Raw genomic sequence first — 23,199 nt, forward strand, 5'->3', positions numbered from 1 at the left:
GTCATGCACAGCCGCTTCAATGGCCAAGGCGCCAACCTCACCAACAGATCCTCTCCAGCATCCACACCTGCCTCGGCATCGGTACCAGCATCAACATCAGCATCCGCATCAGCATCCCAATCCTCTTTCTTCTCCGCAAGAGCACTACGGCTGCAGACCGAAGAGCAAGACCTCGCATCTCAGCCTTCCCTCCGCACAGCCAGCATCGCAAATGACGCGGATCCCATCATTCAGCCTCTCGACGCTTCCCGCTCCAATCGTGGCAGGGCTCGCGCCGGCACCCTCCCCTCGAGCTGGAACGACGCAACTCTTATCGTTCCGCATTCATCTCCAATAGATTCTCGACCGCTGTTCTCACAGCTCCCGCACGGATCTGACCCCAACTCGAAGAATGAGACTCCGCGCGACTTCACGGGGTACGGCTTAGCTTCGCACGTCTCGAACCTCAATGACGCCGCGTCGTCCTCGTCGCAGCGTCTCCGGTCCGGATCTCTCACCCTGCCAACAGCTAACCTTGGCGACGCTTTCGGTCCGTCCTTTTTCTCCTCCAAATGGCAACCAACTCGTTCAGGCTTGAGCAACATGACATCCGCCACCCCCGAGGAAGACTCGAATTCTCCGTCTCACGCCAACGACGCTGCAGGTCCTCGCTTCTCCTTCGGTGGCTCCGATACGCTCGAGTTTCTCGGTTTGAGCGGCGCCGACCGTCGTGAATCGATCGATCACCTCTCTTCCAGTTCACATGCTTTCCATGCGATGGGCCAAGCTTCCACCACCCACTATGGCTTCGCAGACACAGACACCGACCTGGCGTCCGTCCATCTGCGTAATCGCTCTTCCACGCTCGGCGTCCAGCAGCTGCGCCCCAGACTCAACAATGCCGATGGTCGTGCGCGCAGCAGCAGCTTTCTTCCCTCCTTTGCATTCAGCGCGGCTCCATCCTCCAGCGAGTCTGCCCCGCAGTCGGGCAGCAACTCGCTCGGCGGCACCCATTCTGGCCACGTGTCTGGCTCCCAGAGTCCGTATGCGGGAAATGCGCCTCAAGCATCACTCCTCAATACTGCGCTTCACAACCGTCTCCACCAGTACAGCGGCACCCCATCGCCGCAAGGATCTGGCTTCAGCGAACGCGCCACCGCAAATGCATCTAGACCAAGAGCGACCAGCATGGGTGTGCTCGATCATCCCCATTCTCGTGCTCCCATCATGGACCAGTATCGCGCGCCGCCCTCCGTCAACTTGCCTGCTGCACAGTCTAGTTTCGATGCGAGTCCCACCTCCCCTGGTCTCGTCGGCCATCCCTACTTGCACTCCTCCAATTCGACCGGCCTGTCGCCCCATCAGGAACCGCTAAGTGACCTATCCGCCCTTTTGGCAAGTGGACGCAATCGTGCTGGCACCATAGCAGCCTTTTCGGGCCCAGGCGGTCGTGCGAGAGCTGAACAGGAACTTCTGCGAATGACGCAGATGCAACACGAAGCATCGCTGGCACGAGACGTCCAACTTCGCCCGAGCTCCTCAGCTGCCAACGAAGCCTCCTTCAACATTGACATGCACGCATCGTCTCGACCGCAGCAGCAAAGAACCGCTCAAAGATCTGGCGCTAGCTCTCCGTACGCGCAGCCAACACGGACCTTGTGGGTCGGCCATCTGCGACAAACGGTGACTACTACAGACCTCATGCACACCTTCGCGACTTACGGCGCCGTCGAGACGATCCGACTCGTGGCCGACAAATGCTGCGCTTTCATCAACTATCTCGACGTGACGGACGCCATGCGCGCAAGGGAAGATTTTCTTGGACGTCTCAACGGTCGTCTCGGCTTGGGCACCATTGGACCAGAGGGTCAAGTGCGCGTCGGCTTCGGGAACCCCGAGTCGATACCCAACGCAGGCATGGGAGTCCTTGCGCCGATAACGGCCAACGGAGGAGCTTCATTCGACGGGACAGATGGTGAAGCGTTGGGAGGTGAAACTGGCAATCAAGAGCCGTCGCGGGCATTGTGGATTGGATCCATACCTGCCACCATCTCGATCGAGACATTAGTGTCGATCTTTGCGCCCTTCGGCTCCATCGAGAACGTTCGCGTGTTGGCGAGCAAGAGCTGCGCGTTCATCAATTACGAGCGCATCGACGACGCTGTGGCAGCACGCAAATCGCTCAACGGTCGCGACATTCTCGGTACCGAGGTCGGTCCCGTCAGGATCGGATTCGCAAAGGTGCCCGGTAGGGGCCCGGAAAGCTACTTTGGCGCTCTCGATCCCGGTACAGTCGAGTTCCAAGCAGCCATCGACGCGCTCGCTGCTCTCGCAGGGGCCGCTCCTGGCAACTACACGGACGGGCATGCCAGCCACGCATTCGAGGGACCGCGCTATGGCCCCTCTCAGCATCTGCTGCCCAATGCGCCGGCATCGCATGGTCTGGCTCGCTATCCCAGTGCCGACGCTGCTCGGCCAGTGCCTTCCAACGTAGCTGGTCGATCCTCTGGGTTCCCCCAACACAGCTCATCCAACAGCATCGTGCCCAGTAGCGACAAGGGCGGTGTCCCCCTGCCCGCCGAGATGAAGCCGAACGCCACTGTCAACGATCTGCAGATGCTGATGAGGGAGCTTGACGAAGCTGATCCCAGTGTGGATGCAGATGTCGCCCGGATCGCTCGACACAGACCGCCGGTCGCGTACTTTGCACGCATCCCGCCGGTACCCGAGCTGCCCCCGAGCAGACGCTTCGACAACAACAGACTCAAAGAAGTGCGCAAACGTCTTGAGACGCCCAATTGCCTTCGATCCGATGCGGATGCAGTTGCACGTGACTATCTGCATTGCGTCGTCGACCTTTCCTCCGACTTTATCGGCAACACGCTCGTGCAGAAGTTCTTTGAACGGTGCAGCGAGCCGATGAAAAAGACGATGCTGGAGCTCATTGCGCCGCATTTGGCCATGATCGGCGTCCACAAAAATGGCACGTGGGCTGCTCAGAAGATCATCGACTGCACCCACGCCGACGACCAACGCGCCATTATCGCGCAGCACATCCGACCTTACGTGCCGCCTTTGCTTTTGGATCAATTTGGTAACTACGTGGTGCAGAGGCTCATCCCTTTTGGCAGTCCGCACAACGATTTCATCTTTGAGGCGATGGTGGATAGGTGTTGGGAAGTTGCGCAGGGTCGATTCGGGGCTCGCAGCATGCGGGCGTGTTTGGAGTCGCCTCGAGTGCCCAAATACCATATCAAGGAGGTGGCATTGGCGATCGTACTCAACTCGGTCCCCTTGGCGACGAGTCAGAACGGCGCATTGTTGATCGCTTGGCTGCTAGACGCTTCGACCTTGCCAGGCAGATTCCGGCTGCTAGCTCCTCGGTTCGCACCTCATCTGGCCAACCTGTGTACGCATAAGCTCGCCTCGCAGACGCTTCTCCGCATCGTCAGTCAGAAGGAAGACCCAGAGGCGGCAAGGCAGTTGCTCCGGGTGCTCTTTGGAGGCGAGAGGTTGCAGTTGCTGGAAGAGATTCTTGTCGACCAGGTGCACGGAAGTCAGTTCATCACCAAGCTGTTTGCAGAAGCGGCTGCCTTGGAGGGGGCGGAGAGGCAGAGATGCAGCGATGAGGTCAAAGCATTGCTGATCAAGCACAATCTCATCCACATGCCGCCGTACCGACCGCTGGCTGTCGAGATGGGACTGCTTCCCGCCATGACGCCCACCAGCAGCAGGAACGGCGCTGCTTATGGCCAAGCGAATATGCACACGAACAACGGCGGCTACGATTCGACCGCTATCGAACGACAGATGGCGACGTTGAATGTCGGTGCGTCTGCGTCGAACCTCACGAGAGGGCAGCCAGGGTCGGAGTTTGACTGGACACAACCAACAGCAGAAGTTACGCAGGAGACGGCGTACGACGCATACAACCCTCTAAACCAGCACCACTACCAGACGCAACATCATGCGCAACCTCAGCATCGACAGCCACCTCAGCAACAGCACAGATCTACCCACGGTACAAGAGCCTACTTTTGATTGTTCTACAGCGGTCTTGGTTTGAATTATACAAGAAGTGCATTTTACAATTGAATCGGGGCAGCGTCGGGGTTTGATGGTGTGTGATGAGTGTTGCGACCGGATGAGTTGAGTGGCTGTGAGGACGGTGGATTGTGATGTGTCGAAGGACGGGATGGGGGAAGGGATGGGATGATATCAATGGCTTTGGGTCGGGGGAGCAGATGATGGTGAGGTGGATATCTGTCTTACGCTTCCTCTGTCATTCTTTCCGCTTGACTGATCTGCCGATCGAACCATTCCGTGCTGCACCACTCGTTTCTGTCCTTGACCTCTTTACCGGACCTCCGTTTTCCACCGGATCGATCCTCCTCGCCGTCACAGCAATCCTGAATCCATCCGGATTGACACAGTGCTCCAACATCCTCTGCAGATCCTTCCCCTGCTGTACCACTACGCTCCCGTGTCTCAGTGGAAGATCGAGTAGCGTCCTATTGGTAATCCGGGGAAAGTGAGAGGAGAATTTTTGCTTGATTCGAAACTTCATCCTGCACGCGGATCCTAGACTCAGCGAGCTGACGATAGGACCGAGACCCGGTTCTCCGTCGTCGTGGAAGGACATTTTCTGGTGCTCCAGGTAGAGCACAGGGTAGAGTTCGTTAAAGTCTTGCTCCAGTGAGGGGACAACGCTGCGTGTGCGGGTGTGCAGGAGAGAGAGGGTGGAGAGGATCGGTGCGGGGGAGGTGAGGGTGCAGAGCGGTTGCGTGCCCATGGCGACAACGTGTTTGTAGGCGACGCCGTAGTTGCACGTGAACTGCTGCGTCAGCATTCGTCCTCCGCCGGCGTGGGTTTTCAGCACGTGTCGCCGGAAGGGGATTGCTTCAACATTTGATGTGTTGTGGATCGTACCGGATTGGGAGGTGGTTGATGATGTAGAATGGTTTCGTTCGGTCGACTTCGCGGGTGCTTCGGTCGAAGACGAAGATGACGGCCAAGTCAACCTCTGAAACTCTTCGAAAATCCTATCCGCCTCATCCTCCCGTCCACCTCTGTCGACATCAGACTGGACGAGATGCACCTTGCAGTCGCCAAACGTCTCTGGAAAGGTGAACGTATACATCACCAACCCAGCGTCCCTCCTAACACTCATGATCACCCCGGAACCGTCGCTGATCACCGGATCGAATACCCGAGCGTCGCCCTCCGTCTCTCCCGAAACATCCATCGAATCCCGCTCGAGTGTCGGCGCCGCAACAAACGGCAAAGGCTTCCTGTTGCCGACTGTGCTCCCACAATGCGAGCACCGCGGCTGGAATATCACTTCACGACAGCTCAACCGTCCGCACTTCTTGCACCAGAGTCCGCGCGATTGATCCATCGACGTCGATGACGGTCGTTCGGGTATGAGCGGGAACGGCGGTTGACCGGAGGGGAAGGTGCTGTCGAGGGAGGCGCCGAGTGGGCGCAAGAAGGAGGTTGCGAAGGTGAGGGAATGCTCGGCAGGCGGTGAGCCGGTGGACAGGAGGAAGAAGGCTGGGCATGTTGGCTGGAGGCACATCCAATCGGCAAAGACGGTTGGGCTGGGGGAATGGCAGACGAGGCATCTGGCAGAGTTGGTGAGGGTGCAGGGTGTGGAGGAGCGGGGTGTGATTGTGACGGTGGAGACAAGTTGAGGTGCGGGGTCGAGGGGTCCGAAGAGGAGGTGCTCTCGTTCGTCTTCGTCCATGTGCCCTGTCTCTGACGACGAAGAGTCTGAGCGAGACATCGTCAAAGCTCCCGAGCGACCGTCCGCTGTCTTGCCTCTCATCTTTTTACTCAGCCTCCGCTGGGCCTTTGTGAGCGTCTCCACCCGCAAACGCGGATCCCACCCCTTTCCCCCGCCTTCCGCTTCAAGCTCCCACCAAGGCTCGCCCTGAGCCGGAATCCATTCAAACCTAAATTTCCACCTCACATACCCCAAATCCCCCTCGCCGCCGTTCGCCTCCCTCTCCGCCCAAGCATCAGTGATCACATACCACCCCAACACAGCATACCCACACGCCAACTTCCACGGCAACAACGCATACCCCTCGCCCGCAATTAGCACGATCGGCAACCTGTGTCTTGCGGAATGCAGAAGCGCTCTGATGATGCTATCGCTCGCAGACTGGTCCTGCCTCAAGCTCGCTTTCGGTTGCGATGCGGAACCAGCAGCTGCATCGTCGCCGTCGGGAGGGACAACGTGGCTTTTCCCTCCACCATGCGAGATGATGACGCGACCGTTGGCCGACCACGCATCGCGTCTAGAGGGGAAGCCGGCTAGGAGGTAGCCGTAAGGTACAGAGTCTTTGAGAAGGACGGATGAGGGATGGGAGGCTGTGGAGAGGGTCTTGGTAGAGTGGTGGGAGGAGGTGACGTAGCAGCCGGTTTGATAGGCTCGGTAGTAAGGGAGGCTCTCGCAGAGCTCTTGACGCGTTTCGGACCATATGATTGGCCTGCCGGTCATGTCGAGCACTTATGGCGTGGCCACCGGGGTCGATGATGGCTTGGACAGGAGATCACATCCGCGAGCATGACTTTGATGCTGAAGACGAAGGTCAAGGATGGTACAATGCAGTTGGTTGCAGGTGAGCCGTTAAGGGAGGTGTCACTTTGCGCAGCCGGGTTTGTCACTTTTCCTGCAAGTCGGCCGTCGGACCCTTGAAAACGAGGCGATACACGGAGCTGAGCCGAACAAAGTGGAGGTGACTGTCCAACCAACTGAGTTTGCCGGGTCTGTGCTCCCTCGACCTTGTTGCTCAGCTACCATCACCCCCCACACAAGCAGCCACCATGCAATCTGGAGGCGGGTTCATCATCGACGACCTTTCCACGGTCTTTGACTTCGACGATCCCAATAATCGTCCCACAGCACAACCCCACCAACCCGCCGCCCATGAGATCGACAATGACAGCCACCCTCCCGAAACGGTTGCGACTCCCAAACCTCTCACCAGCAAGCAGGAAGCCAAGCTGAGATCGTACCTCGATGGCGCGCTGGAAGACATCACGCGTGGGTATCGGAAGCGATTCGATCCGAGCTCGAGCTTGCATACCTTGACGAGCTATCTGGGCGAGTGGATGCGGTTGCTGGGTGTGTTGGCGCATGTTCCACCGTATGGGGGTGGGAGTACGAATCTGCTCGTTTCGTATCTGTTGAGGTGTTCGACGGAGTTGAGTGATGGGATCACGGGATACAGTCTGGCGATGGAGGTGGAGGCGATGAAGCGGCAGAGGAAGCGGCAGAAGCAGGATCGGGTCGACGAAACTGATACAGACGGGGAGGAGGAGTCGGACGACGAAGAAGAAGAAAGGCAGCATCAGATCGCCTCTCGCACAAAGCAGCTTAACTTAGCCCTTCAGACGCTCGACCTCGTCGACAGGATATGGGCTGCAGTGCTCAGAGGCAACCTCATCAACCTCCCCGTCGCGCTCACCAACGCCAGGAAAGCGTTCCCCGACACCACCGAAACCGTCTCTGCACAAGATCAACCGCCGTCGCACAAATCTCACATCCCTCGCACCGTCCATTCCACCACCAGTCTCGTACCTTCCCCAGCCATCGATGGACGCTTCCGATCATCCGATGCATCCTCGTCGAGCTCTTCGGAACCGCGCGAAAGCCTGCCAATCCACGGAGGTAGAGCCAACAAGACTGTCGGCGTGACCGACCAAGTGCGTCTGCGCAACATCGCGATCTCTTCGCGCGATAAGCTGTTTTCGTGGATGCGCGCCGAGTTGGACGCGCCTGCTCCGCCGACGATGGAGGATGAAGAGGGTGAAGCGGATGAGCCGAGCGACAACACTGTGGAGGGCGCTTTGGGGGTCAGACAGGGGACTGATACGGTTGCAGATGGGACAGGGGTGGATGAGGAGGAGGAGGAGGAATTCGAAGATGTGGCAATCGGTGCTGATCAGCTGGACGATAGCAAAGGGTACAATGGGGAACAGGATACGGAGGAGCGTCGGCATTATCAGGATCTGTTCGATAGGAAGCTCGATCCGGACGCCGACGATGATGATGATGACGACGACGCGCCTCCCACCGCACACGCCACGGACCAGCAGGACGATAAGTCGGATCAAACCCTCGGTGCATCCGTACTCGGCACAGTCGAAGCTGTCACCTCCACCGACAGTAACGACAAACGCAAGCGTCCCACCTCCCCAGCACAAACCTCCTCACCGCGTGCTGACGGTCTACCGAGCAAGCGACGACGCGAAGCATCCCCAGATACCGAGACGGATGCAGGAGGTGATGCGAGGATGAGTCGTTCCGAGATGGGTTCCATCAACTTCACCCTGTCGGATTTTGGACAGTGGGACGTAGCGTTCACGCGACTCTTTTCGAAAACGCTGCGAACGCTTAGCGATCTGGGAGAGTTTTCCAACCGAACAGCGAGGAAAGAGTTCTCCACCAGCTTGGCAGGCATCTCCGGTGCGGACGAGCAGGAGGCTGTAGAATGATCGAGCATATCTCTAGGATTCCAAGGGGAAAGAAGATACATGACTTTTTTCAATAGGCATACTTTTTGCGAGCTTGACGTGCGATAAAGCTGGGGAAAACCTTGTCGATCCACGTTGCGAAGGCGTAGAAGCGAGGGAGGGTGATGGTGCCTGTAGCGTATCTGTCCACTGCGAAGATTGTTTTCTCTGCGACGTCGTTTGGTGTGAGCATCTTTTCGCCTTTCACCCAAGCAAGGTCTTGGGGCATATCGGATTTGGCTGGGTCGAAATCCACAGCGGAGTGGCGGAAGGAGGTGGCGATGGTTCCGGGGCACATGGCCAGGAATCTGACCTTAGCGCGACGTGAGGCGGTGGATTCGGAGTGGGCGAGGGATTCGATGGCGAGGGAGCGGAAGAGCGAGAGCTGGGCGGATTTGGTGGCGGCGTAGATGGAGCGCGTGGGGGTGGCGAACAGGGCGGCAGCGGAGGAGATGAGGACGATGGCGGGGTGGAGGGAGGTGGTTTGGAGCATGGGGAGGAAGGCGGCGAGGCAGATGGCGGTGGCGGAGACGTTGATGTTCGAGGCGCTGGTGACGGCGAGAGAGACGGCCTCGAGACCGGATTGGTCCGGGTGCACTTTGGTGGCGGATTGGCCATCGGTAGGTCGAACCGGATCGACACCTGCCACACCTAGCAGCGGCAACAGCGCAGACACACCGAAGCAGATGTGCAGCGTGTCGAGACCTTTGAACTTGGCCGAGACCTGCTTCCTCAACCGATCCACGTCCTCCGGCTTGCTGCAATCCGCCGCGATACAATGAATACGAGATTCATGCTTGGCTTTCGCCTCATCACCAGGCGCTTCATCCGACATATCCCACTCCTCCCCCTCCTTGGCCTGCTCGATGCACCTCCTCTTGACCGCCTCCAACCCTTGCAAGTTTCGACCGACGAGGATGAGATCGCGACACCCGCGTCGAGCGTACTGCAGCGCCAGGGCTTCGCCGACGCCCTTTTCCGTAGATGCGCCGAGGATGAGCACGCGTTCGTGGTAGACCTTGAGATGTTGGATGCGTGGACGTGCGGAAAAGTGGAACATGACGGCGAGGGGGATGGTGAGGATGAGGCAGACAAGGGTTGCGAGGAGCGAGAGCGTGCGGGTGTCGGGTATGGATACGCCGAGGCGTTGGAATGCTGCCTGAACGAGGTCCATTTGAAGTTGTTAGGGTTCGGAGATGATGGTGATGTAGATGGAGGAGGAGGGAGCGACTTGCGCTTTGGAATTGTTGATGCGTAGTGAAGACAGCCGGCTTGCGCTTGTTGTTGCTTTGCATATCAAAAGCTTCGTGAAAGAGGCTCGAGCGGCGAGGCGGGGTAAGAAAGGTGGAGGATGCTTGGTGTAGATGAATTATGTAATCCTGACTTGGGATCGGATCTCAAGGTTTTTTTGGAAGAAAGCAGAATTGGCAGCTGCACAAAGCAAAACCACCGAGAAAAAGTCTCAAACCTAAAAAGTTGCTCTTGACGTCGACCGTGACCAACTAACTCTCGACACCGTTTCGACACTCGACACCTTTCACTTCCAAGGCCACAACACTCTCTCCAAGTCTCTAGCATACCTTGTAAGGACTGAAATCGCACAATGTCGAAGCGCTCAAGATCAGACTCTGCGTCGAGCTCCTCCTCGTCCTCCAGCTCCAGCTCCGGAGGCTCGTCGGTCGAAGCTCAGACCGCCTCTGTATCCACAGCCAAGCTACCTGCTTCTCGCAACCTCTCCAACATTGGCTATCGTCCACCGCGCGGGTTTGAGCCGGTCTCATTCTCCTCGTCCTCCTCATTGCTCCATGCGAAGCTGTCGGCATCCAAGCAGCAGCAGCTTTGGGCGGTACGCATCCCAGCCGGCCTCACACCGTCGCAACTCGACGGAGTGGTGATCGACCTTCCTCGCGATACGACCGACCTTTCGATCGCATCGAAACCGCTGGGAACCATTTCATCCGCTCAGAATGCTGCCGAGTACAACTTTTATGCATCCCTTCCATCCTCGCTCAAAGGCAAATCTAGGAAAACGCCATCGGGCGCCTCCTATTCGCAACTCATCGCAATGGCATCCGAAACAGCATCCGCGCAGAAAGTAGATGCCAGCGTCGTTTCCGGTCAAGGAGCAGCGTCGGAGTTGGAGAGTCTGCAATTGCTCGTTCCAGCAGGCGCGGGTGAGGAAGCCGGGAGAATGGTCATGGCGCCGGTGAAGATCGAGAGGTGCATTCATCTGTCCATTGCCAGCCCGGCGGAAACGGGTAGGGCGGAGAGGATGAAGGAGACGAGCAACAGGTTTGAGGAGAAGAAGCTGCCCCAGCAGCCGTGGCATTTGTTGAAGGGGAATTTCAAACCTGCTGGTAGCAGAGGTGGTGATGATGGCGAGACGCACGAGGCCGCGGAGGAGGACAAGAGAAAGGTCAAGGTCGAGGACGGGAAGAAGAGCAAGAAGTCTAGGAAGGATTGAGGTTCGGGAACTTGTTTTTTTGCAATGCAGCTTGTTGTAGAATCATGGTTGGATAGGGCTCGTGTACTGTGTGAAGGCGTGATAGTACAGTGTTCCACTGCTTGATAGATTCGACATCATCACCGGCATTGTCCGAATACTTGGGTTGTTTTCAATATACACCTGTATGCAATGCCGTATGACGGCAAGGCCCAGGCAAGGGAGACATCCGAAAGTCAATCTAACAAGGTAGCATCCGAAATCAATCGGCAAAGATCAGGCAGCGCCTCGCTCTCGCTCCCAACAAGCGGCGGGATTGTATTTTTGGTGGGGGTGTGTGGCCTTTTTCGGAAAAGGGAAAAGCGCGTTTGGTGCCGAGAGTGAGAATAATTTGGAGTTCTTCTCGCGGGACAGCTGAATCATAGGACGATAATCGATACGTCGGTCAATTTTTCCTGTCGGCTTGCTGCTTTCGGTTTGCTTGCAGAGGCGAGCGAGCGTGTGTGCTTTGTGCGTTTCTGCCGTGTTGATCTCGTCCGCACAGCTCTCTCCGTCTTGTCTGACACCATCAACATCCTCGCGAAACATGTCGGCAACGCGCACCCTCCTTCTGCCAGCTTCGAGGCTGCTGGCCGCCGGCTCGAGCTCGCGCAACGCTGCGGCCACACGAGCACTCTCGACATCGTCGGTGCAGAATGCGATCACCAAGTTCACCATGCCCGCCATGTCGCCCACCATGACGTCCGGCGGCATCGCAGCTTGGAAGGTCAAGGAAGGTCAGGCGTTCTCGGCGGGCGATGTGTTGCTCGAGATCGAGACGGACAAGGCCACCATGGATGTCGAGGCTCAGGACGATGGTGTGCTCGCCAAGATCTTCGTTCAGGATGGAAGCAAGGATGTGGATGTTGGCAAGACGATTGCGATGCTCGCTGAGGAAGGCGATGATATTTCCAACGTCGAAGCTCCGAAGGACGACGCAGCACCCAGCGCTACATCTCCTACCGACGACAAGTCGGCGCAAACTTCCGACAAGTCGGAACCGGCATCTTCGACTCAGACGGCTGCATCCACCGGTTCTGCCGCTCCCTCCACACCGGGCGCTTCGAGCTCCAACGCACACCACACCTTTAAAGGACCTCTCTTCCCCTCGGTGCAGCGATTGATCGCCGAGAACGGAATCCAAGACGCCGAGACCAAGATAAAGGGTACGGGCGTACGTGGTATGATCACCAAAGGCGACGTGCTGGCTTTCCTGGGCAAGGCGAAATCACCCACCGGATCGTTCAAAGAACCCAAGGGAGGTATCGCTGTACTCGGACCTTCGCAAGCCAATCCCAAGGGCGGTTCCGCTTCTTCATCCGCCACCTCGACCGCCAACAAGGCATCATCAGAGCCACTGACGGGTGACGCGCTGCGTTCGCTCATCATCGGCGGTCTCGCCGCGTCCTCCCGATCTGCACGCCAGCAGACTACACCAGCACCTGCACCGGCGGTGATCGTGGCGCAGTCGTTCTCACCGCAGGCGGTGGATGGCCCTCTGGAGGGAACCGCGTTTTCGTCGACACCGGCACCAATGGCTGTACCGAGTGGTGCGACGCGCAAGCAAGGCATTCGCTCGGACGACCCGCTTTGGGATCTGATCTAGGGCGGTGGAGCTCCAAACGCACACACGACACTGCAACGCTTGCAAACATTGTACATACACCGCTCGCATACACACCCTTCGATATCGAGAGCCCGTCTCGTCGTCTGTGCTTGTTTGTGGTATTTGCAAAGCCCATCGGCACGTTCACGGGCTTTGCGTCGACTGGAAAACAGGCTCAATCCTCAAGCCTGTGCTAGGTGATGGCTTGAGTTGCCTTGACTTGGTGAAAAAGAGAGAAGCGATGTGAGATCGCGTGCGCTTTCCTGAAGTGATATTTCTTTGCATGATTATTCGAAACAGCAGCGTTGTGACAGGTCGACTTGTGCTATTATAAGTGAGAAAAGAACGCGATTATCAACGTGCAGAAGCGCTCAGGCATAACCGCAAAGGTCCCCCTTCCTTGTCGCCTATCTCTGCACTAAAAGGCTTCTGTGCCTTCGTGCCTCTCTCATAGCTCACTCTGTCTGCTTTTCTTGTCTTCTCTTCTGCTCACACAAGCCCTGCGACAAGGCGACGGCTAGACTGTTCACCGCTCGACAAAGAAAGCCTTTCTGCTGTTGCGCTGACTCGGACGCAAGACGTCTCCAATTGAGCGGCCGTACCTAGCGACATCCTTGCGTTGCAAAAGTTTCAAGCAGCGCTTCCCCCCGCCCTGATCCTCCCTCCTGCCAGGCGCCTCAGGATCGCACCAGGACTCTACAGGAAGACAAGCTTGTCTCATTCGGATCCGGTTCATCCAACTTTTGGACGTTCCTTCGTTGCGATTTCAGGTCCCGCACACCTCGCTACTCGCTGAAGTGACTGGAAGTCCTCCGGCCGTCACCATCCACAACATCTTTTCACCATCCTTTGGGCCTCGGCGAAGCAACCCAACATTCTGCATGTCGATGCCACAATAAGCCGGAACAGCCTCCATCAGCCACCACGATGGCAGCGTCAACGGAAGACGTGTTGTCGCTGTCGGCATCACCCACGGACCTTCAGCCAGGCTCCAGGTCCACCTCCTCCACGGTGCCGCTCGCCAAGCCGCCGTCGAGGTCTTCGTCTTCGCAGCGCCCAATCAAGACTACATCTCCCTGCAGTACCGTCGTCTGCTGTGATGTCGATCATTCGGACCCGCCCGCCTCGTGCGCCACAGAGTGCAACAACTGCAGCACCTTGGCTCCATCTTCGCCCTGTTCCGACATCCACCACATCTCGAGCGCATGCACCGAGCCTTCTTGTGGTGCCGCCACTTCGTCAGCGCAACCCATCATCTGCCCAACGGTTGTCGCCTGTTGCGATGACACCGCCTGTACTGACGTCCCTGGCTCACCCTGCTCTCAATCCACTTGCTCGGGTTCAGGCGACTGCTCGTCCATGACGCTTGCCGTCCCCACCATTTCCACATGCTGCACCGACCAAGCTTGCGAGCCGGAGCCAGCCTCGCACGCCAAGACGCATTCGACCAACCCATCCATCTCAAAGGCACAGTTACACGTCGATCGAAGCATTCACAAATCTCACAAGGAATGTCGAGAATGTCGCGGATCGCTCACTTCGACCGGTACAGCTGGAGGCGGTCAACTGTACAGCAGCTTCCAGGAGCTCCTCGATTGCTGCTGTTGCTCCATACCGCCAACAGTGGAGCAGTGCTGCGTGGGTGCGACGCCGATCCCATGCCACCAACCTCATACCTCTCCCGCCGATACTGCGAGCCTTGCCGTCCAACCTCATCACGACCATCATCATCATCATCAATCCGTTCAGCTTACGTCTATACCACCACATCCACCGCCTTCAGACACTCCATCATCCAGCATCATCACCAATGCCACACAGCACACCTCGCGAGGCTCGCGTGCGTCTACAGTATCGACCACCGCCACGCCCCAACCGATTGCCCCGTCGCCATCGCTACCGTGGTCTTCGGGTGTACTCCAGCCATCTACGCCTCACCTCAAGGCCAATTACGGTGGCACACCGTCGCTCGACAGCCATCACAACTCGCCCGTCGCTGCCCACAGCGTCTCGTTCCAGGACATCTTGACCGAGTTGCAGTCGTGGAATGATTGCATGTTCGAACAGCCCCATCTGCACAGCAGTCACGGCGGATGCTTGGACCCCGCTATGACGCTTTGCAATTCCGACGTATGCCAAACTTCGACGCCGCACTCGCACTGGATGCCCGCTCAGAGCAATGTTCCGCATCAGTATCAGGTATCTAATACTCTGCCGCAAGATGTCAGGCCGCAGATGTGCCAGTGGGCTGGATGCCACGAACGCTTCTGGACGGTAGAGGAGCTGGTTGCCCATGTCAACCATTCCCACCTCGCGCGCAAAACCCCAGCCTCCGCCACGGCGTCGTCCAACATGGCTGACAGCAAGGATCTACTCGTCGCCTCTCACCAAGAAGCGGGCTCGGTAGCCCATTCGCGCTCGCAATCTGGCGTCGATTTGCAAAGCGGCGCAAGCGGTCTCGAATGTCTTTGGAACGACTGCCACCAAGTACCGATGCCGGGGAAGCTCGAGCTCGGCACGTTCACGCCTACCACCGAGGCGCAACTCTGGAAGCCGAACGCTGCGGGAGCCGTGTCGGGAACAGGGCAGGATGACAAGGTTTCGCTTGCCATCTTGCAGCACCTCTTGCACGATCACCTCGGTCAACACTCTTCAGCGCCCTTCTCGCTCCATGCAGCTCAGCATCTTGCACCGACCACCCCATCATCCCCGCATCGCGCCAGCGAGGCGCTTCTATCCAGCTCCAAAGACAGCGCTTCGCCCCTTTCCTCATGGTCGAGCAGCAAAAAGCGCAAGAGCAGCGACACAAGTAGCGGTGGAGCCTACTGCAGCGAAACCGAGAAACTGTTCTGTCGATGGCAAGGATGTTCCGCCCAGTTCGACTCACACTCCGCTCTGACGGACCACATCGAAACGGCGCACGTAGGATCTGGGAAAGCGGAATACGAATGTCGCTGGATCGGCTGCCCTCGTCATGCGTCCGGGCAGAAGTTCTCGCAAAAGCAAAAAGTTCTTCGACACATCCAAACCCACACGGGAGATCGACCTTTCAAATGCACCCAGTGCGGTAAACGCTTCAGCGAGCAAAACACCTTGGCGCAGCACATCCGAACGCACACCTTGGAACGACCGTACGTGTGCGACCACCCAGGATGTGGGAAAGCGTTCAGCGTAGCTGGATCTTTGACGATCCACAAGAGGATCCACACGGGGAGCAAGCCGTTCGTCTGCACGTTCCCAGGGTGCGGCAAGGCGTTTGCGGAGAGCAGCAATCTGACGAAGCATGTGAGGACGCATACGGGGGATAGACCGTTCAGGTGTGGAGAGTGTGGGAAGGGTTTCAGTAGGCCGGATCAGTTGAGCAGGCATAGGAAGACTCATGAGAGGAAGCGGGAGGAGAGGGGGGAGACGATGGTGCTGGGTTGAACGCAGACGGTAGGTAGCACCGGTAAAGCAGAGCAGTCCAATGTGAATCAGTCTGCTGTCGTTGTAGCACTTGAATGTGGCCGATGTCTGAACGTGAGTGGTTGTGAGGTGTCGAGGATCGCCCTGGTGGGCGGCAGACTCGAGGGCAAGTTCAGGGTCCAGCCCGCACGTGACGAGGCAACGCTTACACCACTTTTTCTCTTCTTCCTCCACATCCTCCCGACTCACTCAGACACCATCCTTCTCTCTCTCCTCTTCCACACTCGCCCATTGACCACCCATATACGATTCCGACCGGCTCGAATTGCATTCGAAGATCCACCATGTTCAGGTCCGCACCGCTGCTACGCAGCACGCTCGCACGAGCATCGGCCGGGCGACCGATCCCCCGTGCGTTCAGCACCACCTCCTCCCGGCACCTACCATCCGACGACCCCGGTGGAAAACCCAACACCGGTCAACACCGTACCGTCTACGACGACTTTTTCAACATCCTCGAATCCCCCGCTGCTTCCTCCACCTCTCCACTCAACGCCGGCTCCACCGTGGTCATCTCCTCCACCTCACCTACCTCTCTAACGTTATCGGATGGGTTGGTGCTGAGCGAACCGGTGGTGGTCCTGAACAACTCTGTCTTTCTATTCGATTCACCGCCCCTCTCGGCTGATCGAGCAACACCTTCCGGTTTGGGCTGGGAATCATGGCTAGGAGTAACCACGATCAAGCCGGGGAAGATGGAAGTGACGCAAAAAGTCAAGGATGTATTCAAGCTCTTCGAGCTGGTCGATGACAGACCCGAGATCCTTCTCTTCGGAACCGGATCGCGCGTCCTTCCTCCACCCCAACCGATCCGACAACACATCAACGATCTCGGAATTCAGTTGGATGTGATGAGCACGCACGACGCCGCAAGCACGTTCAATATGCTCAGCGAAGAGGGCAGGAAGGTCGCTGCGATCCTGTTGCCAGAGGTGGAGGAAGGGAAGAGGAGGAGGTACTCCCCGGAACAGCTGCAGCGGTTGTTGGAGGGGAAATAGCTGAAGAGCAGATGAGGGTGAAGGTGTGGATTGGTCGCAGGGAATGGATGAGAAAGTCTCGGCGATCCACGGATACGAGGGGAAGGTGAATCGTCATGGCGTTTTTGGAAAACATCTTGCCATCTGCTAGAATGACTGCGTGACTTGTGTGAAAGCCTCTGCATCGCATCGGTGAGCACTTTCCTTGGTTCCTCTCTCCTTCAAGTGGACATTGTCGTGTTCGACTTCTCCCGCGATCGCACCTCACACTCTACCTGCCATGCAAACATCCTTCAACACAATTCTTCGCACACCCGTCACGCTCTTTCTTGGCTCGCGAAAACAGGTTTTCCAATGAGCCGATGCTGCTTGATCGCGACAGAGCGCCACAATCAGCGCTTCTACTCCTTCCTCGCATCCGGCGCATAGCTCACCTCCTTCCCCGTCCTCTCGGTGATCTTGCCCGATATACTCTCTATCAACGTCCACGTCAACCCATGCGATATGAAGCTCCTCAACGCGCTCACCCCCAACCCCCTGTACAGCCGCAAGAAGCGTTTGAGCACGGTATCCGTGTTGTTGCCCGCTGCCAACTGCCCACCTGCTGCGTCGGCCTGTATTGGGGGTCTCTGCTTGATCATATGGCAAAACACCTGCCAACCGGTAAACTGCCTCTTGTTGCCCGCTAGTGCGTCGCGCTGCACCTTTGTCTTGATCAGATCTACGGGGTATACGATCAACCAACTCAGAATCCCCGCGCTCGAACCCGATAGGAACGACACCACCGGTGCGGGTATCCCGTAGAGCTTTGGACCGGATGCACCTGCATCCACCGAGTGGCGCGAGACGAGTTTGCGGATCGAGTCGTAGAACCCAAAGTACAAGGCTGTACCCAACGTATCCCTCGTCATGTGCAGAGGGAAGCCCATGTAGAAGCCCTTGATGCCGCCGAAGTTCCTGTAGATGTTGGCGGCGGCTTGGAAACCTGACTGGGGAACAAACGTTCTCGACCGTGCGCTGGTGCTGCCGACCGGATTCTTCTTGATCAGCCCCTTCTGTACCGCGATGAGGTACTCCAACTGTCTCTGCACTTTCACCAGTTCAAATGGTGCACTACCGCACGAAATGATGACTCCACTCGTCGCACCCCCCGCTGCACCCGACAGTGCCGTGTGTATCAACCGCGAAGAATCGTTGAAGATGCCGTTTCGGTGGAGGTTGGATTTGGTGTTGTAGTAGATGGAAAAGGAGGAAGTTCTGACGAACGAGATGGTGATGAGGGGGATGGTGACGCCACGGAAGAAGCCGCGGAAGCCTTCTTCGCGAACGACGGATTTGGCGCACGCCCAGATCGACGGATAGTCGCGCACCTGCAGACGCGATTTCACCGAGTCGAACGGAAAGGAGGCTGCGGTGGACACGAGCGAGGCAGTGCCTGCGGTGACGACGGTGCGGTGCGCCAGCAGGAACTCGTCCGTCTCTTCCTTGCTCCATTGAAGCGAGGATGCGTAGTTGACGGTTCGTGCGTACAGCGAGTTGGGGTTGGAAGATGATGGTGTTGGTTCCGAGGGAGAATGGATCGGATAGGTTGATGAGGGTGGTGGTGGTGGTGGAGGAGCACGCCGTGATGGTCCTGCTCTCGATGTGTCACCCGTTGCATCCTGCGAGGTGGCAGAGATGTGTCCATTCGTGCAACCGTAGTGGTTGCATCGTGATCTGTCCATCAGAACCCACACCGCTTCGTTACCTCATACGATGTCCCAACAGAGCAGCACCTTTACGTTTCCGTTTCCCTTTCCTCGCTATTCGTATCCGCTTGCCTGGAAGCCTGCCTCCTCGCTGTTGTTGAGTGCAATTGTTTAGGCTGCGTAACGGTCCGGGGGAACCCTCGTGTGTGCGGAAGAGGGAAGAGATGACGGGGGTATGCTTGTGTCAGATAGATGGCGGTTATTCCGGTAAAGAAAAACAAACCGAGAAAAGGTGGAGTGGATCGATGAGGAAATTCCTACCAGATTTGGACCGTGTCTGTGTGTGTGTGTGAAATCTCGACCGGAAAGCACCATCTTGGGTCAGCCGAATTTGGCCTTCGTGAATAGGTCCGTGTTGCTCCTCGCCGCGTGCTTTTCTTTCATTTCGGTGCTGTAACACCCGATCTTGTTCGTGCGAATCGGGTGATTAGAATCATTCCCCCTCACTGTCGGTCTTCCCGAACTCCTCTGGCGGCGATACAATCAACTCTGCTTTCCCATCCCTAATGATGCGGTCATGCACGCACCGGGCTAGATGGCACACCACCAAGTTCACCACAAACAACAGCACTCCGAAAGACAAAGCGGCGGTGACAAAATGTGTCGATTCGAAAAAGAAAGAACAACATAACCATGCAACAGAAAAACAAACGACAAGAGACGACGACGAACAATGTAAAAGAGCTGGCTGGCGGCTGCAGGCGCAGAACGACACCTGCGCCCCGTGCGCTCAGCTCGCCAAAAGGGGTATGCTAGGTGTAGTGATGAAACGATCAAAATTGGATGAGACGAAACATGCTCAGAGCGAGTCGCTGTCCGCACGGCTCTTTTCGAGCGCAGGCAACGAGTCGTTGTGCGAGCTGGGGTAGTTTCGAAGATCGTCGCCCTGGTGTCGCTCCTCGAACGTCTCCTCGATCGTCTTGATGTGGATGCCCGTCTCAAAGTGGTCCTGGCTAGGGTAAGCGCTCAGACCGTTCTCCACGTCGTCGTCCTGGTGAGACGCCTGCGTGTGGATGATGGTGGGCTGCTTGTTCTGACCAGGACGGAACACGTTGGAGCGCTTGGTTCGTGTCGAGATGCCACGACGAGCATTGTCGCTGTTGGAGCCCTCCATGGTAAAGTGCTGAGTGCCTTGACCGATGATGACGCGCGCGTTGAGAGTAGAGAGCAGCGAGTTGACGTACAGCTTGGCCAGCGGCAGGTTGAACACCAAGTGCAGCGTCGTAGTTGAAGCCACGAAGAGGATCAGGTCAATCACGGCGAAAGCGGTGGTGAGCGCACCCGTCTGGAGTGTCGACTTGATCAACTTGGTGATCACGTCGTCCGTTGCGGCGAAACCGGTTCGCGACTTGTTGAGCGTGAACACGAGCGAGCCCGTGATGAGCACGTCGGTGAGCGCAGCAAAGCCGAGCCACAAGATGACCACTACCTGGAACTTTTGGAACTCTTGGAAGAAGAGTACAATCTCGACACCCACCGTCGTACCAATGGCGCTGAGCAACGATACCAGCGCACCCGTCGCGATCAGCGCAGGCATAACCTTGGAGTGCATCAGCTTGTACACACGCCACGCGAAGAACATCTGCGTGGAAAAGGCGATGATACCGGTGAGCACCGGGTCGGCAGCAAATGCGCGGTTGCTCCTCGCCGCGTAGTTGAGGTTGCCAAAGTTGGAGACCAGGTATTGGTACATGAACACCTGGTCGAACACGGCGTTGATGGTATCGGCGAGCATGAGGAAGAGCACGAAGTACCTCATGAAAGGCTTGTCGTTCTTGAAGTTGACATAGTAGATGTAGGCTTGTACGATCGAGAAACCGTAGAGCCACACGTTGAGCATCACTCCGATGTACATGCAACCCAGCCTATGGAGTCGAAATGAAAAGAGGTAAGATAGTGTCGAGCAAGCACGGGTCAGTCCATCATGCGCAGTGGGGGGCAATCGATCGCGGCAGCGCATAGAACAATCAACTTACGAGAGGTCCATGGACGGGAACTTGGGCATCATGTCGGTCATCTTGATGGATTTCTACTTGGTAGTGCAGGCGTGCCGGGTGATGTGGTCTTGCGGGAGAGCGTGTTGTATGGACGATCACTGGTGTCGCAAACGACAAATGAGGGCGGCGAAGGTGCAGAGACGGTTGAGGCGAGAACACAAAAGACAGAGAGATGCAGGCGCCAGAGAGAAAGTGTGCCACAGATGGAGTATGTGTCGTTCCGTTAGGGACGGAGGTGCAACCAAGGTGACGATGGGAGAGAACGAAGGAAGTAGGGTCGAGACGGGTTGACGTTGCAAGTCGAGGGTGTATATGTAGTGCCACTTGGGCTGTTGGACGAAGCTGTCAAGAAGTTGCAGGTGTGCGTGTGTGGGCTGAGGAGGTGGGCGTGAGATATGGATTGGCGGAATCGAAGCTCTCTTTTTTTGGTTCCCTTGTCCTTCCTTTCGCTCGCGGGGCGTCAAGTCTGGGCGTTGCACAGAATCACAAGCGCGACGTGCTCGGACTGTGCTCCTGTTGAACAACGCTGTGACCTGCAAGGGAGAAGAAGCTAGGCTAGGCGAGGCGAGGCGAGGCGAGACGGGTGGATGAAGAACAAGCAGGAATGAACGGCAATGAGAGGCGGCAGCGGCAACTGGAAAAAGATGGCTTGCAGCAATCAGGCAGCAGCGGCAAGAGGCAAGGCTGGAGCGGATCAGTTGCTGAGTTGCGCAACACGATTTTTCCCACCACGTACAGCGACGTGCAGCAAGTGTGGACCAGAGCGTCGAGCGACGCGAACGAAAACCCCTCGACGCCGAGCCTGAGGGAAACCGAAGAGGGGATGCGTCAAATGAAGCCCCTCAAAAAGACGCAGGGAGAGAGTGAGTGTCTGTGAATGTGCTTTGGCTGACTCCGATCTCAGCTGCACGTCCAAGAGGCAGAAAAATGAAATCTTTGAAAATTGAATGGCTGTCAGATGCAAGAGCAACACGTTGGGCAGTATCACAGTGTGAACAATGAAGGGGGCTAGGCCGGGACCTGAGCGGAGGCTCGCGTCGCAAAGAGAATGTGTCAGGCGATATGGCCCGTGAAGGCTGCCTCGCCTGACAGAATGGCAGAGAGTGGCGCGCTAGGGTGGGAATCGCTCGAAGCGCTTCTTGGGGAACAAAAAGCGAGCCTCGAACAATGAAAAAGGGAGCGATCTCTCGCTATGGCCAACATGGGCGAGCCGCCTCAACTCTAAATTAGAATTAATTCTCCTTGGAATTTGTGAAGATGAAAAATGATAAACCGTGTGAGGTTGCCCGCGAGTAGAGCGGAAGCGCAAATCAGAGACAAGGGACCGTCCCGGCCCTCGCTGACTTCGAGCGTCCTTGGAACCGCCATACTGTGTTCTCCTGGCTGTCAAACCACTGCAGCGATGCACTACTGTCTGATCAAGGTGTACTACAGAGAGCATCCAGTTGACGTCCGGTCATGCATCATTGGCAATTGGAATCTTTTCGGCATGCACAGGGTCGTTCCAGGCTTCTTCTGTACAGCAACACCAGAATGTGGCGCACCTACTGGGTACCAAAAGATAGCGGTACCGCTTGCGAGGCCCAAGGGTCCTTCTGTTTCGTCAGCACGTCTCGGCAGCTATAGCGAGGAGCCTCGTCGTGAGACAATGTCGTAGCGTGGAAGCCTGCAACCTCGAACAATGATCTGAAGCGTGATAGACGAATGCGTCTGCTCATGCTCGGCCGTCGTAAAAGTCGAAGCAAGCCCCCACTTCATCGTCGCTGCACGGTCCAGCACAGTGACTAGTCGACCACAAGATTTGCTCAAGATCAACGTAGCATGCAAACAAGCCAAACGCACCAACAGACCAAGCCACGTTTGATGGCAGTGGACAAGGTTTCGATCCGACAACCCTACAGCCACACGCACCTTTTTCCGGTCCATTGGGTTGTAAAGCGTTCTCGGCCACTCCGCACCGAGACGACGCCGTCAGCCAATTTGGCAACATTTGATTGCGACAATGGGATCGTGTGAATCGATTGTGATGCAACCCGACATCGATCGGCCTTAGTCATTGCCGAAAGAACGACAATGTTGCCAAGCAGCGAAGAAATCCCACAGCCTCGGCGAAGGTGAGAAACGGCGGCGATTTCATCAATTGCCTGACCAACCGCACACGCGCATTTAGGCGCGTACGGCGCGGCTGCAGCTGCATCGTGTTGGAACCTAGAGCAACAAACTGGGGGGCAACTTTGGCTGCATGAAAGTTGAGAGCGTTCTTGTTGCGATCAGCACGAACCTGTCGGCGTGTCGACTTGATGGGTCGTATCACGCGCCAACAGTCTTCTGCCACCTGAGCACGAGACGACTCAGTGACCCCCGTTGCCAGACTTCTAGGGAGGGAGCATCCTCTTCCTTCCATGCCCGTTTCGGGCTCCGT

The 23,199-nt window shown here is 57.1% G+C and overlaps 12 protein-coding genes across 12 annotated transcripts; 6 read left to right on the top strand and 6 right to left on the bottom strand.

Moving 5' to 3' along the window:
- Positions 1-3: 3 nt before the first annotated feature.
- PHSY_003216 (puf protein) lies at positions 4-4,020 on the top strand (the record flags this gene model as incomplete). Its single annotated transcript, XM_012333837.1, has 1 exon — positions 4-4,020. One exon carries the CDS (start codon positions 4-6, stop codon positions 4,018-4,020), a length of 4,017 nt encoding a protein of 1,338 aa, XP_012189227.1.
- Positions 4,021-4,261: 241 nt separating this feature from the next.
- PHSY_003217 (hypothetical protein) lies at positions 4,262-6,484 on the bottom strand (the record flags this gene model as incomplete). Its single annotated transcript, XM_012333838.1, has 1 exon — positions 4,262-6,484. One exon carries the CDS (start codon positions 6,482-6,484, stop codon positions 4,262-4,264), a length of 2,223 nt encoding a protein of 740 aa, XP_012189228.1.
- Positions 6,485-6,810: 326 nt separating this feature from the next.
- On the top strand, positions 6,811-8,484 carry PHSY_003218 (hypothetical protein; the record flags this gene model as incomplete). The annotated part of the gene is made up of 1 exon (XM_012333839.1): positions 6,811-8,484. One exon carries the CDS (start codon positions 6,811-6,813, stop codon positions 8,482-8,484), a length of 1,674 nt encoding a protein of 557 aa, XP_012189229.1.
- A 49-nt stretch (positions 8,485-8,533) lies between these two features.
- On the bottom strand, positions 8,534-9,676 carry PHSY_003219 (NADP-dependent L-serine/L-allo-threonine dehydrogenase; the record flags this gene model as incomplete). Its single annotated transcript, XM_012333840.1, has 1 exon — positions 8,534-9,676. The coding sequence occupies one exon, from the start codon at positions 9,674-9,676 to the stop codon at positions 8,534-8,536; it is 1,143 nt and encodes a 380-aa protein (XP_012189230.1).
- A 429-nt stretch (positions 9,677-10,105) lies between these two features.
- Positions 10,106-10,966, top strand: PHSY_003220 (hypothetical protein; the record flags this gene model as incomplete). Its single annotated transcript, XM_012333841.1, has 1 exon — positions 10,106-10,966. The coding sequence occupies one exon, from the start codon at positions 10,106-10,108 to the stop codon at positions 10,964-10,966; it is 861 nt and encodes a 286-aa protein (XP_012189231.1).
- Positions 10,967-11,531: 565 nt separating this feature from the next.
- Positions 11,532-12,590, top strand: PHSY_003221 (pyruvate dehydrogenase protein x component, mitochondrial precursor; the record flags this gene model as incomplete). Its single annotated transcript, XM_012333842.1, has 1 exon — positions 11,532-12,590. The coding sequence occupies one exon, from the start codon at positions 11,532-11,534 to the stop codon at positions 12,588-12,590; it is 1,059 nt and encodes a 352-aa protein (XP_012189232.1).
- A 455-nt stretch (positions 12,591-13,045) lies between these two features.
- PHSY_003222 (hypothetical protein) lies at positions 13,046-13,700 on the bottom strand (the record flags this gene model as incomplete). The annotated part of the gene is made up of 2 exons (XM_012333843.1): positions 13,046-13,192; positions 13,569-13,700. The coding sequence occupies 2 exons, from the start codon at positions 13,698-13,700 to the stop codon at positions 13,046-13,048; spliced, it is 279 nt and encodes a 92-aa protein (XP_012189233.1).
- Positions 13,701-14,486: 786 nt separating this feature from the next.
- On the bottom strand, positions 14,487-14,894 carry PHSY_003223 (carbamoyl-phosphate synthase arginine-specific large chain; the record flags this gene model as incomplete). Its single annotated transcript, XM_012333844.1, has 1 exon — positions 14,487-14,894. One exon carries the CDS (start codon positions 14,892-14,894, stop codon positions 14,487-14,489), a length of 408 nt encoding a protein of 135 aa, XP_012189234.1.
- A 189-nt stretch (positions 14,895-15,083) lies between these two features.
- PHSY_003224 (hypothetical protein) lies at positions 15,084-17,053 on the top strand (the record flags this gene model as incomplete). Its single annotated transcript, XM_012333845.1, has 2 exons — positions 15,084-15,907; positions 16,249-17,053. 2 exons carry the CDS (start codon positions 15,084-15,086, stop codon positions 17,051-17,053), a joined length of 1,629 nt encoding a protein of 542 aa, XP_012189235.1.
- A 380-nt stretch (positions 17,054-17,433) lies between these two features.
- On the bottom strand, positions 17,434-18,756 carry PHSY_003225 (mitochondrial carrier protein; the record flags this gene model as incomplete). The annotated part of the gene is made up of 1 exon (XM_012333846.1): positions 17,434-18,756. The coding sequence occupies one exon, from the start codon at positions 18,754-18,756 to the stop codon at positions 17,434-17,436; it is 1,323 nt and encodes a 440-aa protein (XP_012189236.1).
- Positions 18,757-19,579: 823 nt separating this feature from the next.
- On the bottom strand, positions 19,580-20,635 carry PHSY_003226 (hypothetical protein; the record flags this gene model as incomplete). Its single annotated transcript, XM_012333847.1, has 1 exon — positions 19,580-20,635. The coding sequence occupies one exon, from the start codon at positions 20,633-20,635 to the stop codon at positions 19,580-19,582; it is 1,056 nt and encodes a 351-aa protein (XP_012189237.1).
- Positions 20,636-21,381: 746 nt separating this feature from the next.
- On the top strand, positions 21,382-21,654 carry PHSY_003227 (nicotinate phosphoribosyltransferase; the record flags this gene model as incomplete). The annotated part of the gene is made up of 1 exon (XM_012333848.1): positions 21,382-21,654. The coding sequence occupies one exon, from the start codon at positions 21,382-21,384 to the stop codon at positions 21,652-21,654; it is 273 nt and encodes a 90-aa protein (XP_012189238.1).
- Between the last annotated feature and the right edge of the window lie 1,545 nt (positions 21,655-23,199).

The sequence above is a fragment of the Pseudozyma hubeiensis genome (assembly GCF_000403515.1).
Source record: "Pseudozyma hubeiensis SY62 DNA, scaffold: PHS32, whole genome shotgun sequence".
Classification (NCBI taxonomy): domain Eukaryota; kingdom Fungi; phylum Basidiomycota; class Ustilaginomycetes; order Ustilaginales; family Ustilaginaceae; genus Pseudozyma; species Pseudozyma hubeiensis.